This window comes from Ochlerotatus camptorhynchus, unplaced genomic scaffold, assembly GCF_037179485.1.
Source record: "Ochlerotatus camptorhynchus isolate MF236.1 unplaced genomic scaffold, CSIRO-AGI_Acam_v1.1 ptg000330l, whole genome shotgun sequence".
Taxonomy (NCBI): Eukaryota; Metazoa; Arthropoda; class Insecta; order Diptera; family Culicidae; genus Ochlerotatus; species Ochlerotatus camptorhynchus.
Genome location: NW_027040818.1, coordinates 13,673,106 through 13,700,212, shown reverse-complemented (window position 1 = coordinate 13,700,212; position 27,107 = coordinate 13,673,106). Strand labels below are relative to the sequence as shown.

General features: G+C 40.7%; 2 protein-coding genes across 3 annotated transcripts in view; one reads left to right on the top strand and one right to left on the bottom strand.

Moving 5' to 3' along the window:
• The window catches only part of Srrm234 (Serine-arginine repetitive matrix 2/3/4), a 114,477-nt gene that overhangs the window by 30,301 nt on the left and 57,069 nt on the right, over positions 1 to 27,107 (top strand). The window lies entirely within an intron of this gene.
• On the bottom strand, positions 15,081 to 17,209 carry LOC135708632 (uncharacterized). The gene is made up of 2 exons (XM_065230733.1): positions 16,343 to 17,209; positions 15,081 to 16,192 (listed from the first exon to the last, which is right to left on the bottom strand). Exons 1-2 carry the CDS (start codon positions 16,473 to 16,475, stop codon positions 15,330 to 15,332), a joined length of 996 nt encoding a protein of 331 aa, XP_065086805.1. The 5' UTR covers positions 16,476 to 17,209; the 3' UTR covers positions 15,081 to 15,329.

Sequence of the window (27,107 nt, the reverse complement as noted above, 5' to 3'; positions counted from 1 at the left end):
GAAACAGGGCTTAGAAGAGCTCGGCGCGCGCGCTCTCGCTCTCTCTCTCACACTCTCGCGTCTCGTCCAGCATGGTCTGCTGGTATAGTATATGTCGGTAAAACGTTAAAGGAATAATAATAATAAATGCTGCGAACCCCTCGATATAGTCGATTCAAATAGTAAAATGGTACATATTCAAATGCCCGAGCGAGCACCGGTTGGTTTCGTTTGGAATCCGGGGTCTTTTATTCCTCCCTGTGTATGTGCGCGCGCTCGAGACTCAGAGGAAGAGGGCGATGGCACTGGCGGCAGCGTGCGGATGGGAAGAAAATTGGGGATTTGAACTGAAAGATAAAGTTTAGCTCTTTTAAATGTGTAGTGTGAATATAAAAGGGGAATGACTTGAGATGTTGTGTTCCATCCATTCGAAGACGAATGTCCAAGTGGAATTTACTATTAGCGATGATTGGTTGCCACATGGATTTATTCAATTGGAATGGGTTAGCGAACGTACGTGATTTCTGTGTCACGATAATATATGACTCACAACTCACAAGTATACCATTTTACATAGGCTGACACATGCATTGGAACACATTAATCCAATCATGCTTGTCATGACAAAATCTGGAAATATGAAACTTGCAATCCAATGTAAAGTATAAATCATTTTGTGTCGAAGCTACCTGGCTCTATTCCGTTTTCAGTTCTTCGAAGATTGATATTCGTACCTTTGTTCCGGCTTACGGTGGCAAAGCTAATCCTCCTACATTGTACATTGTCTTCGTTCCATGGTTAATGTTGGATTCTCTCTTCCTCTCGTTTATGGCAATCATCTGCCAACAATAATTGTTGAAATTAAGAACATTGTATGTGTAACCATCCATCTCGGTCGTTCTACCTTGATTTAACGTCAAAATGGTGAATAGGTAAAAAGTCCGAATCAATTCAAAAGCATATTTGGGAGAGATTGTTCCCTGTGTTTTTGAAGCCTGGAAAAAAATGGGGTTGACGTAGATATTGTTAAAAATCTAATACGGCTTCTTAGCGTTAGCGTTATCGTTAGCGTTGTTATGATATACTTCGTAGATTGGATACTAGCGACACTCACGTCTCTTCTGAAATTCTCAGTTAGACTACTTTCAGGAATAATGCTGAGGAGTAAACATTGGTTCCAATCTAAACAAGAGTAACAGAAGCATGACTGTCGCTATTCCCGGCCACGCCCATCTTTACCATAACTAGGGATAGGGAAGGAAATGTTGATGTAGTACTTACTTAACGAGAGGCCACCGACTTAGCGACACCCTCATAAGTGCTACGGAGTTGGAGGGTTGGGTAGGGTATTCGGTTAGGATTCACCTCAAGTTGGCGATGCAAACAAAAGTATGTATTGTTTATTTGTTGTTTATTTAATCTCTCGATAGCCGGCTATCGAAAGAACATATTAATTTTTTTTAGTGATAATGAATTTTAAGAGTCATGACGGAGAGCTTGGGATTAAACCCATGATTTTCTGCTCAGTAAGCAAAAACGATCCCTCCAGGGTCATCGAGCATCTCAGAACAATAACGCTTCGCGACAATACTGGACTACGTTTTCGCTTGATATGCAAATAGTTTCCGAGGTTAATGTTCAATATCAAATATACAAATGGTGGACGATTTATTGTGCTGTGGAAGAGCTTGGGGTTAAATCCATGATTTTCTGCTCAGTAAGCAAAATCGATCCCTCGAGGGTCATTGAGCATCTTATAATCCACAGCGCTTCGCGTCAAAGTACGAATATATGCATGAACTATCTATTATTGAATAACTAATATTTACGATAATTAAATGAAATAAATAAAATATAAACTACAAACAAAACGTGACTGCTAAAATCTCAAAAAGATATTCTCACAAATATATTTCACGCCACCAGGAATCTCAAAACCATTAGACGTTATAATGATACTCTGCACATGTTAGACACAAGAAGAGGCCAAAAAACAAGCGTCCGACACACAAAACCCGTAAAATCCACTTGCAGTCACAATCAACGATTCTACGAATCGTAAGCGCTCACGAATCATAAAACCGCTGACTGTGACACTCTGAAAGCGAAATTGACAGGCTCTATGCGTCAAACACCCGCCCTCCAATCTTCTCCCGCATCCAACAGCACAAATCTCCATTACAACATCTAACGAATTCAAAACTCCGAAAATCACTCATCTATAGCAAGTGAGTGGAAGCAACCCTGCATGCAACCATTCTTCATGATACACTTTTTCTGCCTATCTTTCTATTAGGCCTGTGGACATGCGTTAGCTTCGAAACTTCTAACCAAACTGGGTAAATTTTCAGATCACAAAAAAAAACTTGAAAAAAACTTTCATAGGTAATTACAAGTAAAATAAATATTGATTATTTTACGCAAAAACGAGCAAGTAATATTAAATCTTTTGTATCGTATACTAATGCCAATTGGCTGTAACAAAAATAATATGCTAAAATAAAATAAAATTTTAATAAAATGATATGCAAAATTTACTAGAAGATCATTACTTTATTGGTGAGAAGTTTCTAATAAGCCCTCCCAGTTCCTCTGTATACAGAACAAATCTGATACTATAATCAGAATTGCTCAGTCTGCATGAAGCAGCCGATTTCATCAAGGAAGTTCTATTAACAACCAAGAATTAATCGTTTGAGGTATACTGAAGCATTAAGAAGGTGATATGTTTTTTTTTTTTATATTAATTTATTTGTACAGGCTCAATCGAATAAACTTTACAGAGCCGAGTTATCATTTGCATTATACATGATTCATGTCTTAAATCTAGAGTTAAAGGAATTGAACCGATTACTCGCGGTCGTCTCGAGGTTAGTGGAGATTTACAATTTTTTGGATGGGGAAAGGGAGAAGGAGGTTTGAAATATGATTTATTATACAAATATTTAATTAATTCTAAAACATGAACTTATTTCTATTCATCTTGAAGACAAACATTAAAAAAAAAAACTACACGCACAATACACAAACTAAACACAAGGTTAATCAAACTTACAATCTAAGGTTAGTATTCTTAAAGTAAACATATATGAGTTTCATAAACTCCAGATCACGTCTAGCCAAAATATCCCGAACTGGAACATTAGGTTGTCTACCTCGAGCCCGAAGGGAATCGCATAGCTCAGATCTGACTCCACGATGCTCAGCACAAGACCAAAGGATGTGATCGGCGTCTTGGTAACCTTGTCCACATTCACAGAGATTGCTGTCTCCCAGCCCAACACGAAACAAGTGAGCGTTTAACGAATAGTGATTGGACATGAGGCGAGACATCAAACGAATGAAGTCTCGACCCACATCCAACCCCTTGAACCAAGGACTCTTCGACACCTTAGGGATGATCGAGAATAGCCATCGTCCCAAACTTCCTTCACTCCATTTATTTTGCCAGCTGGCGAGCGACTGTTGACGATAAATGAAGAAAAATTCATTGTAGGCGATTTGTCGATCGTAAATATCGCCTTGCATAGCGCCCACCTTAGCAAGTGAGTCCGCCTTCTCATTGCCCGGAATCGAGCAATGAGATGGGACCCATGCAAAGGTGATGACAAAAGATCTTAAAGATAAAGCACTCAGAAGCTCTCGTATTTTCATGAGAAAATACGAGGAGTGCTTTACCGGCCTCATGGATCGAATAGCCTCGACAGAACTGAGACTATCCGTAAAAATAAAATAATGATCTGGTGCAAGTGAGGCGATCGTTTCTAGCGTATAATGTATTGCCGCCAGCTCAGCAACATATACGGAACAAGGAGCTTGAAGCATTCGGGAGGCGCTATGAAATTCGTTAAAAATACCAAAACCAGCGGACGACTCTATTAGTGATCCATCTGTGAAGAACGATCTTGCAGAATCAACTTGGCCAAACTTTGCAGCGTAAATTGACGGAACAATCATGGAACGATGATGTTCTGGGATCCCACGAATCTCCCGCGTCATGGATAAATCAAAACTAACTGAATTGCCGAAGTCGGAGAAGCATACACGATGGGGATTATGCTGTGAAGGGCTGATAGAAGGTGATATGTGTCACTATAGGAAATCATCATCGTTGCAAATGTAAAGAAATTAAACATAACCCTTTGCTTCAGTACCGTCAACCTCCATGTCCATGGGGAGGGGTTAAAAATCTAACACGGCTTCTTGACCCCAAACTCGGCCTACGGATTCTAAATTCGGCCTAACGAAACGCCATTCAGACGCCATTGAATTCATTTCGGCCTATCGGATGAAGATAAAAATTGATTCGGTCGGAGCTGACTTTGTTCGGTACCTTTGAACTAAAGTATCGTATCAAACGCATAATTGACTTGTTAACTTTGAAATCATGGACTTATTTGTCAGTTCGCATCGTGCTCTCTTGCCGTGCGGATCTATTTGCTTTTTGCTGAAGGAAGTGTTACTACTACCTAAAGCTACAACAAATTTAAACAGTACTTTTCAGTGCTCACCCGGTAAAATTTCTACCTTTTTTTTCTTTTTTCCTTTGGTTTGTTTTTTCCGTCGATCTTGTTTTCCGTGCTGAGCACCAATGCTACCGACGTGCCAGGAAGGCAGCTCCCACACCTGGACCCTACCTATCGACCCATCAACTCATGAACCGGGGACCAACGGCTTTACTTCCCATCCGAAGGAAGGCGTGATCAGAGATGTTATGCCTCAGAACATCCCGGCGGCGCCGAGTGGGATTGAACCCAGGCCTACTGGAGTGAGAGGTAATCACGCTTACCACTACACCACCGGCGCCGTTAAAATTTCTACCTTGTTCAACTCTTATTCCTTTTCGATCCTTGTTTGGACCCTACCCGAGGTAATCCTTCTTGGATACCGATTTGGAAAATTCCTCTTCGATCCTTCAGATTATTATAGTAATCTGCTTGGAAGTCGAAAGAAAGGGGCAAACTCTTGATCCCCCTTCTGATGAAATTAATTTGAGTAATCAATTTGATTTGCTCACGGATGATGAGAATGATCCATCATCCAAGAAAAATTCTAGTAAGCTTTCCCGGCTTAATGCCAAGAAGGAAAAGATTCCCCCTACTGTGATAGCCACTTCCGATTTCCATGCTCTTCGCATGGAATTTTTGAAATTCGTTAAAGTTAAGTTTTCACTACAAATTGGACGTCGGGTTGAATGGACGGATTTAAATGTCTTCTCAAGTATCTTACTGAGAAGCAGCACACATTTTTTACTTACGACACCAAAACTGAACAGTAGTGAATCCCTGGATCAGATCAACGATGAACTGGTAAAATTACTTGGAGTTGTGCCACTCCAAATAATCAAAATGAAAATTTTCTAATTTCTAATGATTTTTATTTAGTTCACTTCAAGTCTAGTGAACTAAACAACATGAAGGCCTTGGAAAAAGCTAGCCTTATGCTCCATGTCCGAGTGAAGTGGGAACACTTCAGGAAGACTGGAGGAAATTTCCAATCCACCAGGGCCGTAAGTGCCAGGGATTGGGTCACGGAACTAAAAATTGCTACATGCCAGCTAAATGCATGAATTGTGGTGATTACTATCACGCAAAGAACGACTGTCCTGACCACAACTCCAATTTTTAGGAATGTAAGACTCGCAAAGCGATCCTACAATCTCGTTCTAAGCGAAAGGTAGGAAACGCTCCACGGTACAAATTCCTCTGCTGTTTACAACGGTCAGCGAGGAACAAATTCTACATTCGTACCCGTAGGTACAAATATCAACCCTGCTTCAAATTTTTCATCTGGTATAGATGTAGACTACCCTCGCTGCTAAAAATGTTCAGCGAGTTAATGGAGCTACCTATGCTGCTATTGCAACGGGTAGAAATCAAAATACTAACCAACGTAATTCTAAAGGAAATTTTGAAAATTTTGACTAAGGAAGTGAACTGGCATTCGAAGGTAATAACGCTCTAAATTGCAATTGTAGAATCATACTCTAACTTTCCCAAGTCCTATGTTGCTATTTTCATTCGATAACTTCCTGTTATTTACGAATCGACCCGATACCATGTGGCAATAGTCACACGCAATCGATTATGCTTATTGCAAGTATGCTAAGCTATGTAAACAATCATTTCATTCATTGCGCCGTCTGCGTGCGTTGTTGATCGCCTTGCGCTTGACCTAGTAAACATGTTTATTGCATTTGGGATTTCTTAGGAATGTTTATTTGAGACCCGGTGGAAATGCTTGGAATACATTAATGTCATTTTGATTTACAAGTTTGTTTTTCATTTATGTTGCGCATCGACACTTTTAACGGAAATGATTGCGTCTGTTTTTCAATTGGTTTGCGCATCCACCACACCGATGTCCCGATGAGAGAGTTGAGGATTTTCCAAGTGCTTGCGCAAAATTAATTCGCGACGTTGCTTTTCGGGTGACGCCATTTTTTCCAACTTCCGAAAAACTGACAGCGATAAAAATACAGCGTAAACAATACACTTTAAACTACTTGTACCCAAATTTTCAAAAGAAACTACCCAATGGGTAATTTTCTACAGCGTTTTTTTCGTGATGCAATTTGATGTGGGACACCCTGTTAAAATAATGCTGAAGACATTTTGGAATAATCCTAAGGAAATTGAGAAATTGTCAAACATATCTTGAGATAAGTTACACAGAATTTATTTCGTTGAATCCAAGGGGATGGTCACTCCGTACAGTGTGCCAAAAAGCAACTTGGGCACATCTGGGTACACTCATTGGCACTGTTTGGCACCCATGGTGAGAAATTTTCACAATCTTTAAAGTTACTGGCAACACTGCACTATTTCAAGATAGCAACAATGTGGAAAGTGCACGGGAGTGTTAGAAAAATGTTGCCACCTCAGAACCAGCACCGGGAATTTCCGATGCCCAGGAAGCGAAAGAGGATTCGATTACAATGCCAAATAATGCCTGGAGCAGTTTGCACATCTTATTCCAACTGTGTGGATATTGTTTTTGTTCTAGGTACGTGTGTAAAGGCCCAACGCTGCTGGTTTATAGGTAGTAAATTACTACTTCTGCTATAAGCAATTAGTTATTTTGAATTCGGTAGCCTAACCAAAAAAAAGGCTTCTGTAGTAGATTGATCGTGCTTCTTCTGGTTGTTCTTCCGAACTTCCTCAGGAATTTTGCTCTCATAATCGGCTGCTTCCATGCGACTCTCCAACGTTGTCCTTGGTGCCATCGTTTCTGCACAGTTTGAACGCTTCCGTCTTCATCTTGTTCGACAAGTTGTAACAGCTTCGAACCGACCGGCAAATTTTTATTCATTTGGGTTGACCTTGGCCACACGTTGCACAAAGTCAAAGTCTTTCTCGAGCTGCTCGTTGTGACAGGTGTATGATTCCAGTTCCGGGTACGGTGCCGCACTAATACTGACTACCTGATCCACACGACAACCGTTAGTATTTACAGCTCCTCGATGATATAGTAAAAGGCATGCAGGACGATAGAAGCTTCAGATCAAGGTTCAAATAAGTGTAGAACGTTTGCCTACGACCTTACCTCCCTCGGATCTGGACTGGAACACCAGCTTCAAGCACTCCAGATAGAGAACGTACAGATAGTACAGCCAAACGTCGTAGCACGCGCTGGTGGATGCAGTTGGTCAGCCGGGACAGGATCCAGCGGTCGATGTTACTCTCGGAGCCACTCTGTACTGCCTTTCGTCGGTAAAGTACATCAGCGCAAACTTAGTTGCGTTCCTCAGATTGTTGTAGTAGAACCGATAGCCCTGGATGCATATAATCTCCAAGTTTATGTCCCATTCCTGGGTGTCGTACACACACAGGACAAACCACATCGCATCCGTTCCGTACTCCCAGAGTACCGTTTGGGGAGTCTTGCTTCTGGCTGGCCTAGGCTTTCTCGATCTTTCTCGGGTCCATGTTGGAATCCTGTATAGATGCAGATGCAGGTCCTTCAACGAGATGCCGATAATTACATCCATCGGATCGAATCCCGGTGTTTTTTTTATTTGTGGTTTCAGCAAGCAAAACAATACATACGAGCTGTCAAAGTACCGGGATGCCAAACATGTAATCATTCACCAACATGCAACGTCACCCCGATGACTGCCATTGCCGACACACTTGAGGCACACTCAGAAAAAAGTTGGCGCAAAATCAGTGTGTAGAGTGACCAACCCTTCAAACGTTACCGATTTTTCAAGATTTAAGGCTTGTACTCGAAAAAAAATGCACCATTTTTATCCGTGTGTAACCTTTTTATCCGTGGGTAAAAATTGACGAAAATCTGGGTATAACTAGTTTGGAGTGAATTGTTTACAGGTGAAAAATTTCATAACAATCGGTTCAGTGGTTATTGAGATGTCATCGAAACAAGAAGAAAATCGCCGGATAATTTTGCGCGCCGTCATGGAAAATCCGACTGCGACCATGAGATGGATCGGAAGACAACTGGGAATCACCCATACAACTGTGTCTCGGGTGGTAAAATCGTTTAAGGAGTCCCAGACGACCGAGCGGCGGGCTGGAAGTGGAAGAAAATCGAAGACAGCTGACCCTGTGAAGGCCCGGAAGGTGTTGGATTATTTCAAGCGTAATCCGAACCTTTCGATTCGCGACGTGCCTCTCAAGGCAAAGTGTTCCGCCTGGTTCGTTCAGCAAAGCATGAAACGAGCTGGGCTTCGTGTATTCAAGGTCCGGAAGGCAACGAACCGGCGTGATTAACAAAACACGGCGGCCAAATCCCGCGCAAGGAAGCTATATCGAGAGTGGTTAACGAAACCGATGTGTGTGGTTATGGATGACAAAACCTACATCAAGGCAGATGCAAAGCAGATACCGGGGCTGGAGTTCTACGTTGCCAAATCACGGTTTGATGTTCCGGAAGACATAAGGAAGAAGAAAGTGGACAAATTTGCCAGAAAATACTTGCTCTGGCAGGCCATATGCCAATGCGGTAAACTGAGTAAACCGTACATCACAATGGGTACCATCAACAGCGAAATTTACCGCACCGAGTGCCTCCAGAAGCGTCTGTTGCCCTTCCTGCGGTCCCACGGAGGCGAGACATTATTTTGGCCGGACCTGGCATCATACCATTACGCGCGATCGACGTTGGATTGGTACAGAGACAATAACGTTGTTTTTGTACCAAAAACCGTCAACCCCCCAAATTCACCAGAGATTCGTCCGGCGGAAAGATTTTGGGCCATAATCAAGGCCAAAGTTCGAAAATCGTCCAAAGTGTTTAAGGACGAGCTGGAGTTGAAGAAAGAATGGATGAAAGTGACCAAAAAGGTCGGCTCCACCATTGCACAAAATGTAATGAGGGGTCTTAAGGGAAAGGTGCGGGCTTTCAGCGATGGAAAGGAAATTGAATAAAGTAATTATGCCGAAACATAATCCATATGTATTAGTTCATTCCCTGAAAGTTTCAAGAAAATCCGACTTAAAATACATTTTTGGCGAACACTTTTGTCTGGTGCATTTTTTTCGAGTACAGGCCTTAGCAGTTTAGATACCATACTGGATGATGGACTTAGTTTGGATCTGCTCGGGTTTACTACGGCACTTACGAAGGGTGCTGGTTATGTTGATGGAAATCTCCATCAGTTCAGTTCATCCGCTGCGAACAGATCGGGATTATTTGTTTGAGCTGTTGGTGATCCAGACGTTTCTTGAGGGGGAAGTGGATCGCACCCCGTGAATTCGCTTGTCTACAAAGATGCGGAAAGTCCTCCGCCCTCAAAGCCGGGGCCATATCCTTCCTTCGTCCTGGTTGATGTTTGGTTGACGCCTTGTTCAAGAGGTTTTTATATTTGGCCTATATACTGTAAAAAATAACGAACACTTGAGGTGAGTCACAGTCTCCGAACTATAAAATGCACAACTTGGCCGAAAAAAACATCCATCTAGGACCCTCCGTTTAAAAGATAGATTCGAGCGTCACCTATGCGGCAGGACTGCGAACTAATCAGAAAACATCAAAAGTTGAACCTTGATAAACTAAGCAACATTGTCCAAGACTGAAAATCTGCAGAATGCATACCCACGGCGCTAGAGGTTTTGGCCACGCTACCGGGTTCACTGCCCCACTGTGCAACGTTCCAACCACACTGAACCAAAACATCATCCTAGCATCGAATGATTATTGCCTCACTCAAGCCCTATAACTATTATCAGACGATTTTGAGATGATCGTCTGTTGGAATATGAATAAATCAAATGACAATCATCCATTTGATTGACATTCATTTTAGATTGATTTGCCAAAACCAAAGTAGTCATAAATCAAACATAAAATCATATAATCGATAATCGATTATTTTCAACTAATAATAAAATGAAATTATATGATGGAACTTCGGATGAAAATCAGGTTCAAAACATCAAGCCATATTTTACAATTTATTTATGATTATATTATTTACAATCTGTGATTTAAGCTGAGCTGGGTCCTGAAAGACGAATGATGATGGCGAGGTAGAGCCAACCGAGGGGCAAAGATGTTTTTTTTTTTTTTTTAATAATTCGTTTATTTTTCCAGGCTCATTTGCTGTAGCTTTGCGGAGCCGATATTCATTGTTTAGATAACAAAATTACTTAAAACTAACGTTAGTAAAGCGGGGGCCGATTACTCGCGGCTATCTCGAGGTTAGGGGTAACAAATTGTAACAAATGGATGGCAGGGTAGGGATTGTGAACACAAGGTTTGGAGAGCAATGTGCTCTTGATCTCGAACTAGGCGACACTCTGATGAAAAAGACAAACATGGGGGTACACCGATGGGTAGCTAACAACTTGGGAGAACACAAGATGACACTAACTTCTAAATCCTCAAATCTATCCGTTTTAAAAACACATAAATTAAATTCAAATAGTCAAGGTCTCGGCTCGCCAAGACGCCCAATTCGATAGAAGTGCGAGTCTAACGAGCAGTGATTGGACATAAGCCTTGATATAACGCGTATAAAGTCGCGGCTCATGTCCAACCCTTTGAACCATGGTTTGTTCGACACCTGTGGGAGAATAGAATGTAACCATCTTCCCAATTCACCATCATTCCATTTTTGTTGCCAACTGATGAGGACTTGCTGGCGAGCAATGGAGAAAAATTCGTTGAAGGCGATTTGTCGCTCAAAAATATCGCCTTCCATAGCGCCCACCTTAGCCAATGAGTCCGCTTTCTCATTACCCGGAATTGAGCAATGAGATGGGACCCAAGCTAAGGTGATAGTATAGGAGCAGTTAGATAAAGCACTCAGTTTAGATCGTATTTCAGGCAGGAAATACATGAGGGGCAAAGATGTTATTATTCAGCAGATTGATATTGGCTTCGTAGACCTCCCAGGTGTTGTCAAGGAGCTCTCTCTGGAGCGGTCGTGGGTCGTTTGGGAGAAACGTCTACCTGTCGATTATTCGCGCGCTTTCGGGAAATACGCATTTATTCTGCAGCCGTAAGTTAAGACATTCAGGCGTAGCATTTGATAACGGCACAAAAGCATTTGTAAACAAACTTTCTAAGGCCCTTTACGCCGAGTGCCGTTATCAAATGTTACGATTGACATATCACTGATTTTCAAAGTTGCACTATTTATCAATAAACGCTTATTTTACTTCCATTCGAAATTGATTCTGAAGTTCACTTTAAATCAAACCCCAAAGGCCGGTTCAAATATTACGTAACGCTCAAAGGAGTGGGGGTGGATCAGAATTTAAGGGGTTGTTACGTAATGTTGTTAATATGAAAAATATAGTTTTATATGCAAAAAATTCCTGTTACAGGTCGTCGGAAGTTAAACTTATTACGATTCGTTATAGGTGGTGAGTAATGGAATCATTTTCTGAAAAGGTAAACGAAAGAATTATAAATTCCTACAACAGTAGCTGTCCTATCAAACGGTCGTCTTCTAACAGGGATGTGCCGTGGTGGAATTTGAAATTAGAACGCCTTCGGAAAGTTTCACGTAAGATGTTCAATAGGGTGAAAATCACTTCTGATTGGACTCACTATAAGAAAACCCTATCTGAATATAATAATCAAATACGGAAATCTAAGAGGCGATCTTGGATTCGAATGTGTGAAAATATAAACAGTACTCCTATAGTCGCGAGAATACAGAAAACTCTTGCGGAAGACCATACGATTGAACTTGGTAATCTTAAATGTCATGATGGAGGTTTTACCAAATCTCCCTCTGAAACTTTAAATTTAATTAACACATTTTCCAGGTTCGGTATTGTGTGTGGAATCAGATATTTCTGATTCTGTTGGGGAAATGTGTTCTATAGAGACCTCGCCAGTGTCTCAGAGAACAGAAAACACCATACCAGATATAGCTGATGAAATTTTCACAATTGCCACAGTGGAGATCTTTTCAGCCTTTTAAATCTGCGGGTGTGGATGGCATATTCCCGGCACTACTTCAAAACGGTGAAGCAATGCTGATTCCGTCTTTAACTAAGATTTATAAGGCGAGTTCAAGATTAAACTACATTTCATCAAAATGGAGATTGGTAAGAGTTATATACCGAAAAACGGGAGGCGTGATAAAACGCAGCCAAAAGCATTTAGGCCCATTAGTCTCTCATCAATTTTACTGAAGACTATGGAAGAAGTGTTGAATGACTTCATCAACTCAACTTACATGTTAACGCATCCAATATCTAATTTTCAGTTTGCGTATCAATCTGGAAAATCAACAGTTACCACTCTCCATACTTTAGTAACAAAAATCGAACTTCCAGTTAAAGAAATCGCACTTGGTTCTTTCTTGGCTATTGAAGGAGCTTTTGACAACGCATCCTATTCTTCTATGGTTGACGCCATGAAGAAAAGGAACTTCGACACGCACATCGTCAACTGGATTCATACTATGCTTGCAAAAAGAAAAGTCACTTCTGGGCTGTGAAGCTCATCTATAACAGTAAAGGCAACGAAAGGCTGTTCTCAAGGAGGAGTCCTCTCACCACTAATGTGGTCTTTAGTTGTAGATGATGTTCTAAGAAGCCTAGAGGCGAAAGGTTTCGAAGTTGTGGGCTTTGCGGATGATATAGTCATCGTAGTTAGAGGAAAGTTCGACGCTATCATTTCAGAAAGAATGCAACAAGCTCTAAAGTTTACCCAATCTTGGTGTATTAAGGAGGGCCTAAACATTAATCCGTCAAAAGTAGTAATCGTTCCTTTTACTAGAAAGAGGAAGTTCAACCTAAAGGAGTTCAAGCTTGGAGGAGAACAGATCCATCTTAGTTAACAGGTCAAATACCTAGGAGTTATATTGGATGCCAAGTTGAATTGGAATGCTCAGATTGATTCTGTGATCAACAAAGCAACCAGTGCCGTGTGGTTATGCTCCATTTTCTACTGTTGGTAGAAAATGGGGTTTGAAACCAACAATGACAATGTGGATTTACACATCAGTAATCCGTCCAAAAGTAACTTATGCTTCGTTAGTGTGATGGCCAAAACCGAAACAGGCTACCGCACAGAGGAAGCTGGCAAAACTACAACGTCTAGCATGTCTTGCTATAACGGGTGCGATGCGCAGCACCCCATCAAAAACGTTAGATGCAATTCTCAATCTACTGCCCTTGCATGAATACGTGCAACTAGAAGCGGAAAGAATTGCTCTAAGGCTCAAAAGGTCTAAAAAAGTCATGCCTGGTGAGCTGGTTGATCACCTAAGCATTTTACAATACTTCCAAAGAGGACCAATGATGAGTATGAATGGAGACTGGATGAAACCAGAGGACAATTATGACACTCCCTTCAACGTATGTGAAATGTTACGTTCGGATTGGGAAGTCAGTGGTTCTAGCGTTCGTCAAGGCTCAATCATATTTTTCACAGATGGCTCAAAAATTGGAACACAAACAGGTGCAGGAATCTTTGGCCCTGGGACAAATATTTCAGTAGCGATGGGACATTGTCCAACAGTGCTTCAAGCGGAAATCGTGGCCATACTTGAATGTGTAAGTGGAATATCAAACTGTACGGTAAAAATGGAACTCAAACGCTGGGAAGAACAAAGGGTGATGGCCAACTGGATGGCCGTCACGAAGTGCAACCAGTCGAAAAGATTTATAACTCCAAATGTAACACATACCAAAAAGCTCTTGGAGCTCAATAAACGGGCTCTTAGTATATACACTAGCCTTGTAACTGGGCACTGTCCTAGTAGATATCATTTGAAGAACATTGGTCGGGTTCAGAGCGATATCTGCCGTTTCTGAAGCATAGAACGTGAAACCTCGGAACATCTGCTCTGCAGTTGCGGTGCATTACACAGACGTAGATCTAAATTTATCCTTAGTGTTATCTTACAACCTAGTGGAATTTGGTCTGCTAATCCTGGAAAGGTAGTTGGTTTCATAAACCATATCATACCTGACTGGGAAAGGACGTGTCCAGGCAATTAGCTGTCCACTCATTAAATGGTGGTCAGCTTGCATGATACGAACAGTAAACAGGGGTACCACAAAAGTTCAAATAATGGACGCAGTGGTTCAACTCCCCCCAACAAAAAGAAAACAAAAAAAAAGTGAGTAATAATATTGTAGTCTCACTGAAAATCGGTTAAATGTATGGTTCTGATAAGGATCGATGGTTTGATCCGAATCAAAAGTTGGAGATACTGCTGCTGCTAGTTGTTCAGGCGATCTGTCCACCACTTCCGATGCGAAAATGGGCTTCGGTACCACGACATCGTTCTTAATTTAAAACTTATCCCACACCTACCCAATATCATCCGATCGACTCTCCACAAGTCAGGAACATTTCATTTGAAAACTGGAATGTTTAACAATAGTAAGTTGTTGTTTATAAATAAACATTAAGCTGTTTCATTTAATTTTGGAGGTCTGGCTTTTTTTTCCATAGCATTTTTTTAGAAGACATTTTGAAAAATCATTGAAAAATGTTGATGGGGTTTAATTTTAATTTAAATGATACATGAAGACAGTATTATAAACTTACAATTCCATGCACAAACTCCTATAAATATTTACGGAATCGCATATATCAACGCACTATTGTTAGGCTGACCTTCTTGCCCCTAGTTCCCCTACAGCCGTTAAACGGGATTTTTTTTAAATCAAAATTCAGTTTAAACCCTGCTATACATCAAAATCGAAACAGAACGGTACTATCGATCCACTAGACTCGAATAGGAATTACCTTCGGATTAGCAGCATACAACTGTAATTGCAAACAAATACTTAGTACAATACACGAATCCAAAATCTCATTTATTCATCTTAATTCCCAATCTCACACCTGACTAGTTCGCTACAAATCTCAAATGCATTCTCATCGCCCCCCGGCAGCAGCGAGGTCCGATCCACTCACAAGCCACCATTGGTCAGTCCCACCACCAGCGACATTTGGGCAAAGGTCCTCTGATCGGAGGTATCGTCCAGTATCCTGGGCCGCTGCTGCGGGTAGCGATCCTTATGTCGCATCCTCTGATTCGCCCATCGATCCATGAGCTTCCCGGAAGCACAAGTCCGCTTCCAACCGAGCGTCTGTGCCGGCTTGTAGTAAACCTCGGCCACCTCGGTGGGGAACAATAGCGTGATGACGTGCGCGTAGTGACGCATCAACCGGTGGGAAAACATTATGTTGTACACCAGGAATTGCTCCACAATGCAGTGGGTGAGAGCGGCTTGAATTTTTCGATTCATCGATTGGTAGGTACCGTAGTAGGACAGAACCCACTGGCCTTGGCGGCTGGCTTGGAGTAGCTGTCGCAGGCCGTCCACCGAAATGCGAATCGGGAGGTTACCCGCCAAAGCATTGGCAGTGGTTGCCTTGATTGCCATTGCATCCTCGAATGAAAGGTCATGCAACGGAATGGCTTGATCCGAGGCTTCCAGTGATTGTTCCGGCTCGAGAAGTGATGTCTCCGCTAGTGGATCATCACTGTCTTCCAGTTTTATCTTTTTCAGCACTTGATGCGGCTGCTGGTGCAACAGATCTTGATGACGAGCGGGCGGCTGTTGCTCATCGAGCTTGTTGCTAAAACTCAGCTCCGACGAACAATGACGCCTTTTACGAGCACCTACGATTTGCAGCAGTGCACTCGCCTGTAGCTCTTTCACTTTGTGCTTGAAGACAATCTTCTGACCCAGCATCCGAGCGTCGTTAAACAGTTCATTTATCTCAGCGTCTTGTATCACCTCCAGACATCGCGCCGTGATGCCACAATCTACAATTCAAAACGAGTCCCGCTTTAATACATCATAGAGCTATATACTGTTCAATCGCGGGAGAGATCGAGCTATAAACCCAGCAAGAGAGCATGCGCACTCGAAAGGTTACATGTTCAAAACGACGTTCTCGATTCGATTATACTTACAAATCATTCTGTTCAATGAACTCCTTTGCATTCCCCACTCGTTTATGATCGTCTTCTCTAGCTCCAGACAGTCGTACTCGTCCATCGGTTCGATTTCGATGCCTTCCGGTTCCAGCGAATCTTTGTCGCTCATTTTGATCGACTTCCACTTCTTCAATGCAATCAAATGTATTCAAACTAATAAAGTGCCAATGCTCCACTCTCATCCGACGACAACACCACGGCCGGACAGCGGGAAAATCACTTCTAACCAGTTTGCCAGTCAAAATGAAAATGGCTGAAAAACTCGACACACAGTCAGACTGAACTGGTACATGCGTCAAAGTGAACGTGAGAGACATGTTAATAACTGTTCCGGCTATATGTATGTAGCTACGTTGAATAGTACTTATGAAGGGGCTATTCAACTTGTTATAGCATTTCGTTCTCGGATCTTTCTCTCTTTCTCTCTCTCTCTCGCGTCGCTCGGTTTTCATAGATCTCATAATCATATTTATAATGTTGTGGTACCACACTGTCGTGTGTTTATGTGCATTAGCAATACGGGGCCAGCAGCAGCAGAGCTCACAGATAGAGAGAGAGAGAACCACCGGGAATGGTTTGTTGGTAAATCGAATCGGGTGGAAAACGTGTTTTCTTCTAAACCGGAGATGCACACACTGAGAAGGAGAGCGAATAGGGAGTGCATCTTAAATTGCTTGTACTGCCACCGGTGCTCAGGATTTGTTTACGTTACTTTCGGTCGGTACTGGGAGTCTCGCCGAGCCGGTAGCAGCACAGGGACGTTGGAAAGATTTTGAATATGAGCTGTAAGATGTTGGGACTGGTCTGGGGCGAGACTATTCGATTGGTCCTCCGAAAGCACGTGGCCATAGGATGATCGTCAACTGCCATCCACTTTAAAGTTGACCTACACTTAGGGAAATAGGCTTAAGAATTTCATGAGGCTCGACTTACGAACAACACATATGAATTTCATAAGCGTGACTTATGAATGATTTTCGGGTAACATGACAACATGAGGTAGCTCTTATACGCCTTTAACCATTGCATTTTCCCAAGCGTCGAAAAACGAGTTGTCAACACACGGACCCCGTAATCCCGGCGTTCATGGTTCGGTTCCAGTAGTCTGCTCCGATTTATTATTTTTTTTGTCAACATTATTTTTCATAAGGCAAAGATTTCTTGTGACTAAAATTCATAAGTGTTTCTTATGAAATTCTTGTTCTTTTGCCTGCGTGTAAGAGACACATATCGCACGTGCCCCTCCCCCTAGGGTGGGGAGATGTTTCCCCATGTGGAAAATTATTATTGGGACTAAGTAAGTAACATATCAAAATTGAGCTTTTTTCGTTGGCATTTAGAGGTGGCGCAAGGGGTCTAAGTCCAAACTGTCGAACGATGAAATTGTGAATTGTGATAATTTTGTGAACCTGCGATATATTCACTCGTTCTCGAGATATATGGCATAGCGATGTTCCCACATATGGACTTACGCTTACATATTGATCTATCGCAATCAGCATGCTTGCAGTCAAGTTTGAGGATGGTTTACATTTCAAATTTTAAATAGAGTTGCAAACTTGTGGTTGTTCAATGCTTGATGTTACATATTTGCAAGTTGAGCAAAAGTTACTCAAATAAAAGGGTATTTCGATGATTTTGAGCCTAATATAAATTGAGCTCCCACTAGGTGTTGTCACATTGCTTAGTTGAACTGAGACAAAAATCAATTTACGTAGACACTAGACGCTGTTTGTTGTTGCAAAATGTAAAATGCTAATAGGTTTGTGCGTCTCTCTTAATACCCAAGCAACAATTCAAGCTGAACAGTAAGAGCAGAAGCTGATTATTGGTTGATTTAAGGTCTACAAAGCTGATTAAGCTGACCATGTTGCAAGAAATGCGTGGAATACCAGATCACCATCGGTCGATGGTTGTCCCCTTAATTTTTGCAAACAAGTACCACCATGTCAGTAACAATAAGAGTTTTTTCACAGATGGGTCAACTATAAACGCTTCCACTGGATTTGGTGTATTCAACTAATTTCATAGTGCCTCATATCAACTGCAAAAAGCCTGTTCCGTATACGTTGCGGAACTAGCAGCCATATTCTACGCAGTAGGGCAAATTGCCTCACTTCCATCTGATCACTATTTTATTTTTACGGATAGCCTTAGCTCGTTGGAGCTATTCGATCAATGAGACTGACGAAGCACTCCTCGTATTTCCTGACCGAAATCCGAGCTAAATTGAGTACTTTATCTAACTGCTCCTATACCATCACTTTAGTCTGGGTCCCATCTCATTGATCTATTCCGGGTAACGAGAAAGCGGACTCGATGGCTAAAGTGGGCGTTATGGAAGGCGATATTTTTGATCGACTAATCGCCTTTGCGGAATTTTTCTCAATTACCCGTCACCAACTGGCAACAAAAATAGAATGAGAGTGATCTGGGAAGATGGTTAAATTCTATTTTCCCACAGGTTTCGAACAAGCCGTGGTTCAAAGGATTGGACATGAGCCGTGACTTTATACGTGTCATGTCGAGGCATTTTTCCGTATCCCTCAGGGCCCGAGGAAAACAACCTTTGCGCCCGTTAGAGACATCTTGGCGAGCCGACATCTCGATTATTTCAATTTAATTTATGTGTTTTTAAAACGGATCGATCTGAGGATTTAGTAGTTAGTGTCATCTTGTGTTTTCTCAAGTTGCTAGGTCCCCATCGGTGTACCTCCATGTTCGTCTTTATCTCCAGTATGTCGCTTAGTTCTCGATCAAGAGCACATTGCTCGAAAAAACCTTGTGTTCTCAATCCCTACTCTGCCATCCGTTTGTTACAATTTGTTACCCCTAACCTCGAGATAGTCGCGAGTAATTGGCCCCCACTTTACTAACGTTAGTTTGTAGTAATTTTGTAACCCAAACGATGAATATCGGCTCCGCAAAGCTACGGCAAATGAGCCGGAAAAAATAAACGCATTATAAAAAAAAGTTGATTAACAGCAGGCTGAATATATACCCAAGTAACAATTCAAGCTGAACAGTAAGAACAGAAACTGATTATTGGTTGATTTAAGGTGTGCAAATCTGATTTACAGCCGGCTGAATTTATGGTTCATTAGTAGTGCATGAAGCTAATTGTATCCCCATAATTCAACTTCAATAAGTAAGCTGATCTAAAGATTGAATTACAAATATTTTGATAGCCTGATTTGTTAAATGTAGTTAGTGTCACTCCTTGCATTTCCGGCATTTTAGTTCTTCTAAATTCACTTCTCACACACATTCCACTTAAATAATTTTGGTATCCATGACAGATACGTATTTTGACTACAATGTGCAGTCTTCATCAGTGTCATTCCCACTAAAGATTTATCAAAAACCTAATCCCTGTTTCACCTAACCTGTAGTTTTATTTTTATACCTGTGATCTTGACATTTTTACCTAGGGGATGAGTACTTAAGGGGGTTAGGTTTTTATTGGGAATGACACTGATGAAGACTGCACATTGTATTTGAAATACGTATCTGTCATGGATACCAACATTATTTAAGTGAATTTAAATGGAAGATAACCCTTTTTAGCTGTTTTAAACGTGCAGTATTTTTGATTAGAGAACATCAACGAAGTTCCATTAATTAAAAAAGTAAGAGGTTGTATCGAAGACACGACCGTAGATTTGACGTAGGATTACGAAAGGTTGTTTTGATGTCACAGCAAAAGTATAGTATATATTAAACTGATTTATTAACTCGTTATGTTCTTGGAGATGATAGCGGTGCGGAAATGAAATATGTATTGAAGAAAACACATCAATAACAGAACCTGAGACTACCGGACGGTACCTAAGTTTATGCTTTTTGATGCAAATTTTAAGTCTCTTATATTAAGAGAATTCGGCAAGACTTGTTTAGACATAGTTGTCTTAATAGGAGGGGCTTAAATTTAAAACAAAAGGCATTAAGAGAGGTACGGTCTGGCATGCTCAGTGCTTGGAATCAATATTCGGCGACTGTGTTAGGGAACCACTTTTTCCATCATTGAAACGCCTCGTTTTCTGATGACAAAATTACGTATTTTTGTGTACATAGGTACAGAACTTTTGGTTTATTCAATAGATAATAAAAAAAGCGAAAATTTATTGGAGGAATTTCTTGATAAAATATTTCCAATCACAAGATTTTCACGATCAATCATATAAATTCGAGATTTTTTTGCTTTTTATAACGTCCTGGAGAAAACCTTATGAAGTGTTACGCATTTGACCACAAACGTTTGGTTGCTGGGTACATTATGAAAGAGCTTTGGGGGTGTTGACGAAGCGAATCGATCAATAGGACCTAATGCAATGTTCAGCTTGAAATGTCCAAAAAATACCGTTTTGTCGTGATGGTTGAGTAATGCTGAGTTATTAGGGTGTTCAACATGGATGAGGCTGGCGAGCTGTATGTAGTTTGAAACGAGGGTGACGCGGTTGGCATAAATGGCCCACAGCGACTCACGAAGATGGATCCCGATCAGTAGCGGTGAGGCTTCTTCCTCCTTCTTCGGTGAATGTACGCTCATGTGAGCTGCAGCTCGCTACTTGCGGGCAGCTCTTCGTTGTGTACAATGTTCAACGTCACGTGCCGAAAGCACTGCTGCTGCTGCTGCTGTTGACGACCGACCAGACACAACCACACACGATGATTGAATAAGCACCGTTCAGGGAGACAGAATTGAATTCGATTTTGAAATCTGTGTTAGGAAATGCGCTGTTTGCAGGCAATCTGTGATAGTTTTAATCACTATTGCAACAGTTGGAGATTTCTAGATAAAGCTGGAATTAGGGCGTAACAGCTTTTGTAAACAATGACTTCTCTCGATGATTTCTAGCCAAGGCTCGCTCACTCAAATCACCGTCACCATCTGTTAGGGGAAGACTTTCCCTTCCCGTTGGCTATGTTGGTTTGCGAGAAATCATCGAGAGAAGTCATTGTTTACAAAAGCTGTTACGCCCTAATCCCAGCTCTATCAAGATTTGTGTAATTTCAGTTGACCTATTGAAAATTAATAAAGTGTTCAATTTAACAAATTCGTACCAAATTTCTAATCGATTGACTTGTTTAGAATAAAAATCCATTCGCTATTGAAAGAGTTACATGTGGTCAAAACCTGACCACTTTTCGTAATGCGGTCAATTTTGGTTTTTTTGAAATTGCACTCCCAATATGTTGCCGAAAGACGTAATCCTACGTCAAAAAATGCGAGAATTAAAAGCAAGCAGTGATATTTTTAAGGAATTCCAGAGAACTTATAATAAATTTAGATACTTTTAGATAGTTTCATGATATTTAGCGAAGTTCCGAGCACTCCGAGGACGATCAGATAGCTTCAGAATCATTCCATTAACTTAAGCAAATTTTTTGAATTATGGGGTATTCCATTTCTATGATTGAAACGAAAACGTCAGAAGCGTCAGAAAATTATAAATATATATATCAGAAAATTTACCGGAATATTAAACAAATTTAGAGAACTTCAGGTAAGCGTAGATAAGTTAAGGTAAAATTAGTGAGCGTTTATAATGGTTATAATACTTAGGGAAAATTGTCGAAACTTCTAGGTAAATCAATTAATTTCAGTAAAGTTGCGGGTTCTTAAAAAATACTGATAAATTCAGGGCAGTATAGCGAACTTTAAAGAAAATCAGTAATCGTTTTGGCAGTTTTAATAACACCAGGAAAGTCTAGACTATTGTAGAAGTTTTAAATTAGTGTCGATAATTTAAGGGAAGTTTTATGAACTTCAGAAAAATCTTGAGAATTTCAGTGAACTATATTAATTATTTCGTTCTAATTCCATGAAAATTGCGGGAGCGCAAAAGTTCCAGAAATTTAGAAAAACTTCGAAAACATCTCAGAAGGACAGTGGTCTTCAGAAACATTTCGAGAACATTAGCAAATGCGGGAGCATTTGAAAGAAGTTTAGTAAACTCCGAAAATTAGAGGAATTTCATGGGGAGGTCAGTTCCATTAGTTTAAAAAAAAGTGTGAAATTTAAAGCAGTTCCAAGATTTTCACATAACTTCAGAGACGATAAAAAGATAATTGAGGTCTTTACATAAGTTAGCGTAAACATTTTTAGGACGTTTCAATCAAATTCAACGCAGTACAACAAGCTTCATGAGAAACCCAGCAAAATCTTCCCGAACAGACAAGTCGAGCCGATGTCGGATCAATGTAAGGCTAATTAAAGATCGATGTCAACCCAATGTTGTGTTGTTGTCGGGTCAATGTCGGGTCAACATCGAGTTGGGGTTTGGTAGAAGTCAGGTTGGTGTCGGATTATCTTACCTTTTTGCCGGAATGTCGACCAGAGCTCAGTTTATGTGTAGGTTACACTCAATTGAATGATAGGGGAAATGCCTCTAATGTTGGCCTATGGATCTAAGATTGGGTCCATCGCTAAAAAGCTGCTATTTATCAATTTTATCTGGACGAACGCGTCATTGGGACGGTACTAATGGATATTTCTGGTTGCTAAAGGGTGTCCACGATGAAATTGCTCTAACTTTTTAACCGTTGGGTAGAATTTAATGAAAATTTGGGTGGATTTAGTTCATAGTGCATTATTTACATCCTGCAAGTTTTAAAGTCCTGTGATCAAAACTCGCGGAAATGGAGTCGAAAGAACAGCTCGTGCGTGATAAAATCTTGCGCATTCATCACGAGAACAAGGATCTCTCGCATCGTTCCATCGCTAAAACGTTGGGAATCGCGAATTCCACGGTGTCGCGAGTGATTAAGCGGTTCGAGGAACGGTTGACCACCGATCGGAAGCCCAGAAGTGAAGGAAAAAGTATTCCGTACAACACCAAAAATCACAACCGCGTAGTTGGGGCCTTCAACCGAAATCCGAACGCCTCCGTTAGGGATGTGGCTAAGAAGCTGCACCTTAGCCGAAGTTTTGTCCAGAAGGCCAAAACTAAGGCTGGGCTTCGAACGTTCAAGGTACAAAAGGCCCCTAATCGCGACGAGAAGCAGAACAAGTCCGCCAAAACCCGTGCCAGGAAGTTGTACCTCAACATGCTGACGAAAGTTGAATGCTGCATCATGGACGACGAAACATATGTGAAGGCCGACTTCAAACAGATCCCCGGCAACCTGTTTTTCACGGCCAAGGATAAGTTCAGCGTTCCGGAGCATGTCCGCACTCAGAAGATGTCCAAATTTGCGAAGAAATCTGCACGTGCGGGAAGCGGAGTGCACCTTTCGTGACCCAGGACACGATGAACGGACAGGTGTACATAAAAGAGTGCCTCGAGAAGCGGCTGCTTCCTCTCCTGAAGGCCCACAACGTCCCAACAATCTTCTGGCCGGATTTGGCCTCATGCCACTACTCCAAGGACGTGCTGAAGTGGTATGCGGACAATAAGGTCAATTTTGTGCCGAAAATGTTCAACCCTCCCAACACTCCGGAGCTCCGCCCCATCGAGAAGTACTGGGCGATTATGAAGCAGCACCTTCTTAAACGACCTAAGGTAGTGAAGACAGTCAAGGAACTGAAGAAAGTATGGGTTTACATGCAAAAAACGGTTGATTCACAGGTTGTGCAGAATCTTATGGCCGGGGTTAAGGGCAAGGTGCGGGCATTTGCGTATGGACTGTAAATAAAATACGAGTAAAATGGTAAAATGAAGTTTAATAGTTATTTCTCAATCCCTGAAAATTTGATGGCAATCGGATGAAAACTCGAATTTTGCGAATCAATTTTGTGTGTGGCAATTTCATTGTGGACACCCTTTAAGCAACTGATATCACCCATTCAAAGGAGGTTCCCTTTGATAGCGAATAGCTACTTTTCTAATTTTCATCAAAAACGTTCAAATGATTTTGAGAATTTACAGCACTGATGGGAACTTTACGGAGAATTCCAAGCAAATTAAAAAAAATGGAAGCTCCAGTGAATGCTTAGAAAGAGCTTAAAATTCTAAGAGAATCTAAGGACGAATTTTAAGATTTTTTTTGAGTTTTCTACAGAGAATTTCTGGACTGTTAAAAAAACATTTTCAATGGACTTCCAGAGAGAATTTCACGTTTATTTTAGAAGAATTCTGGAAAGAACTTTCAATCAAATAAAAGCCTGTAAAGTTTTAAGAAGAATTCTGGAAAGAACTTTCAATCAAATAAAAGCCTGTAAAGTTTTAAGCGAACTTCGAACGGGTCGCAGAACCAAATTTAAGATCCAGCAAAGGTGCTGCTGTGTTGGAAATGACCCATTTAACCTTCGGCTTAATCGCATTCAGTTTTATGATTGATTCAAATGTATATTACTAAACCAAATTGCCAAAATTCCGGGAGAAAAACGGTAAATTGCTAATCGAGATTTGCTGGTCACCATGAAGATGAAGGAGATCTGGATGAATCAATACCCCTAGGGTTGAATTCGGAAGCAGTCAGAAAAGAACTTCTAAGGGTGAGAAAATTACCATGGACATCTTCTCTTAGCTGATGGAGTTGTGTTACCAAAAACGGGTAGGCACTGCACCTGGATTTTTTTGAAAATTGCCGGAAAATCAGAGAATATCAGGGAATTTTGTTTGTTCAAAAGAGTGAAACTCACTGGCGTGCACAGGGTGAGGCAAGGTGGGGCAATTGCCCCACCTTTTATAAATAAGATTTCTATTTCCACATTTACAAAATTATGATATAAAATAACTCGATTTCTTGATAACTTGATTTGAAGGTAAAATAACTTCATTTCATAATATAAGAGCACTGAAAACCATTTATTGTGTCAAATCCTTTGAGATGGTGCCTGAAAATTGCACCACAAAGGTGCATGAAGGGACAAACTTCAATGAAATTTTTTGGTCAAAAAATTGCACCACAAGGTGCATACAAAAAATTTCTGGTGTGATTTTTTTTTTCACGGTGGTTCATGGAGAGTTAAAAGGAGAGGGTAAATTTAAGGTTAAGAAAATTCACCTTCATGGTGGTAAATCGAAGAAAAAGTTTTGTTGAATATTTCTGGTGTAAAAATATCATCAAGGTGGTGCATTGAGGGACTAATCAAAATAAAAAGCTCTGGTGGAAAAATTGAATCACGCAAAAAATTTGCAGGTGCACATTTAACTGAAAATTTCTTGTAGAAAGTTCGCAATACTGTGGTGAATGTAGAAGCAAGGTTTATTCATTTTTCTGGTGCATAATTTGCATCGTTCTGATGAATGCAAGCTTCATTGAAAATTTATGGTGGAAAACTTGCACCATTCTGGTGCATGAAGAGGCAAAGCCTGAAAGTTGCACCACAAAAGTGCATGGTGAAACAAACTTCACTGACAATTTGTGCTGCACCGTTCTGGTGAATGGAGGAGCATGCATTATTGAAAATTTCTGGTGCAAAATTTGCATCGCTCTGATAAGAGAAATGAACAGAAAATTTCTGGTGGAAAACTCGCACTGGTCTGGTAAATGAAGGCACAAGCTTTTTTTGAAATTAAGCTATATTGAAAATTTCTGGTAGAAACTCTCCACCGTTCTGGTGAACAGATGGGCAAGCTTTTCGGAAATTGTTTGGTCTTGAACCTGCATCCCTCTGTTGAATAGTGAAACTAATTTTAATAATAATTTCTGGCGTTAAATTTGCATCATTCTGATGATTGGAGGGAAGCTGCTTTACTGAAATTTTATGATGAAAAATCTAAAAATAGGGGCAAGCCTTATTTGGTGAAAAACCTGCAAATTTCTGATGATAGGAGAAGCAATGTCTGGTGGAAAAAGAAGCAAGATTGGAGAAGCAATTTTTATTGAACATTAACGGTGGAAAATTAGCAGTGCTCTGGTCAATTGAAGTTTTCTGGTGTAAAATTACCTGGGGGCAAGTTTGTATTAAAAATTTCTGGTGTAATATTTGCAACAGTCTGCTGCATAGAGGGGCAAGCTGAATTGAAAATTCCTGATGTTAAAATTGCACAGTTCTGGTGAATGGAGGGGCAAGCTTTATTGAAAATTTCGGATAGAAAAACTATAACGTTTTGATGAATGGACGGACAACTTAAACTTGACTTCTGAGAAGAACCTCACGGGTATTGAATTCTGAGGACAGTTCCAAAAGAAAAGATGTCTGGGAATGATTTGATGAAAATTCTGCGAATAGTTTTTAGTGAATCCTGCAGATAGTTACAAGATAATTTCGAAAAGAATATCGAAAGAATTAAATTTTGAATGAAATTCCAAAGGGATGTTGAGGAAAATTTAAAAGGAATCCGAATAATAATTTCAAGGTCATTCTGGGAAGAATTTCTGTAGAATACCGAGGAAATTCTTCTGAAACTTTAGGGGAATTCCAGTTCCAAGGTTCTGAGAAAAAAAGTTCAAAAATATTCCGATAAGAACCTCAAGGGTATTGAGTTTTTAGGACAGTTCCAAAATATTTCTGGAGAGAATTCAAATAAAATTCTGTGGATAATTTCTAATACATCCTGCAGATAGTTCCAAGATAATTTCGAAAAGAATACCGAGAAAATCAAATTTGGAATGAAATTCCAAAGGGATTTTAAGCAAAATTTCAAGTGAATTCCGAGGATAATTTTTAGCTCATCTAGATAATTTCTCATCATTCTAGCTTACTTCGTCCAAATCAGTCCCCTAGGAATCATCAAAAATATTTTCCCGAGAGAAAATATTCAGATAATCCCGAGCAACCTGATTCTCAATAGGACTAGTAAGACCCAAACTGAAATTATGGGAATTCTCGAATTGCTTAGCAAGTTTC

What these genes read in the sequence shown, in the direction of transcription:
- LOC135708632 (XM_065230733.1), bottom strand. Translation starts at nt 16,475, where the DNA reads ATGAGCGACAAAGATTCGCTGGAACCGGAAGGCATCGAAATCGAACCG. An exon ending in TTCATTGAACAGAATGATTT is followed by an intron (nt 16,193 to 16,342) that starts GTAAGTATAATC and finishes TTTGAATTGTAG; the next exon opens with ATTGTGGCATCACGGCGCGA.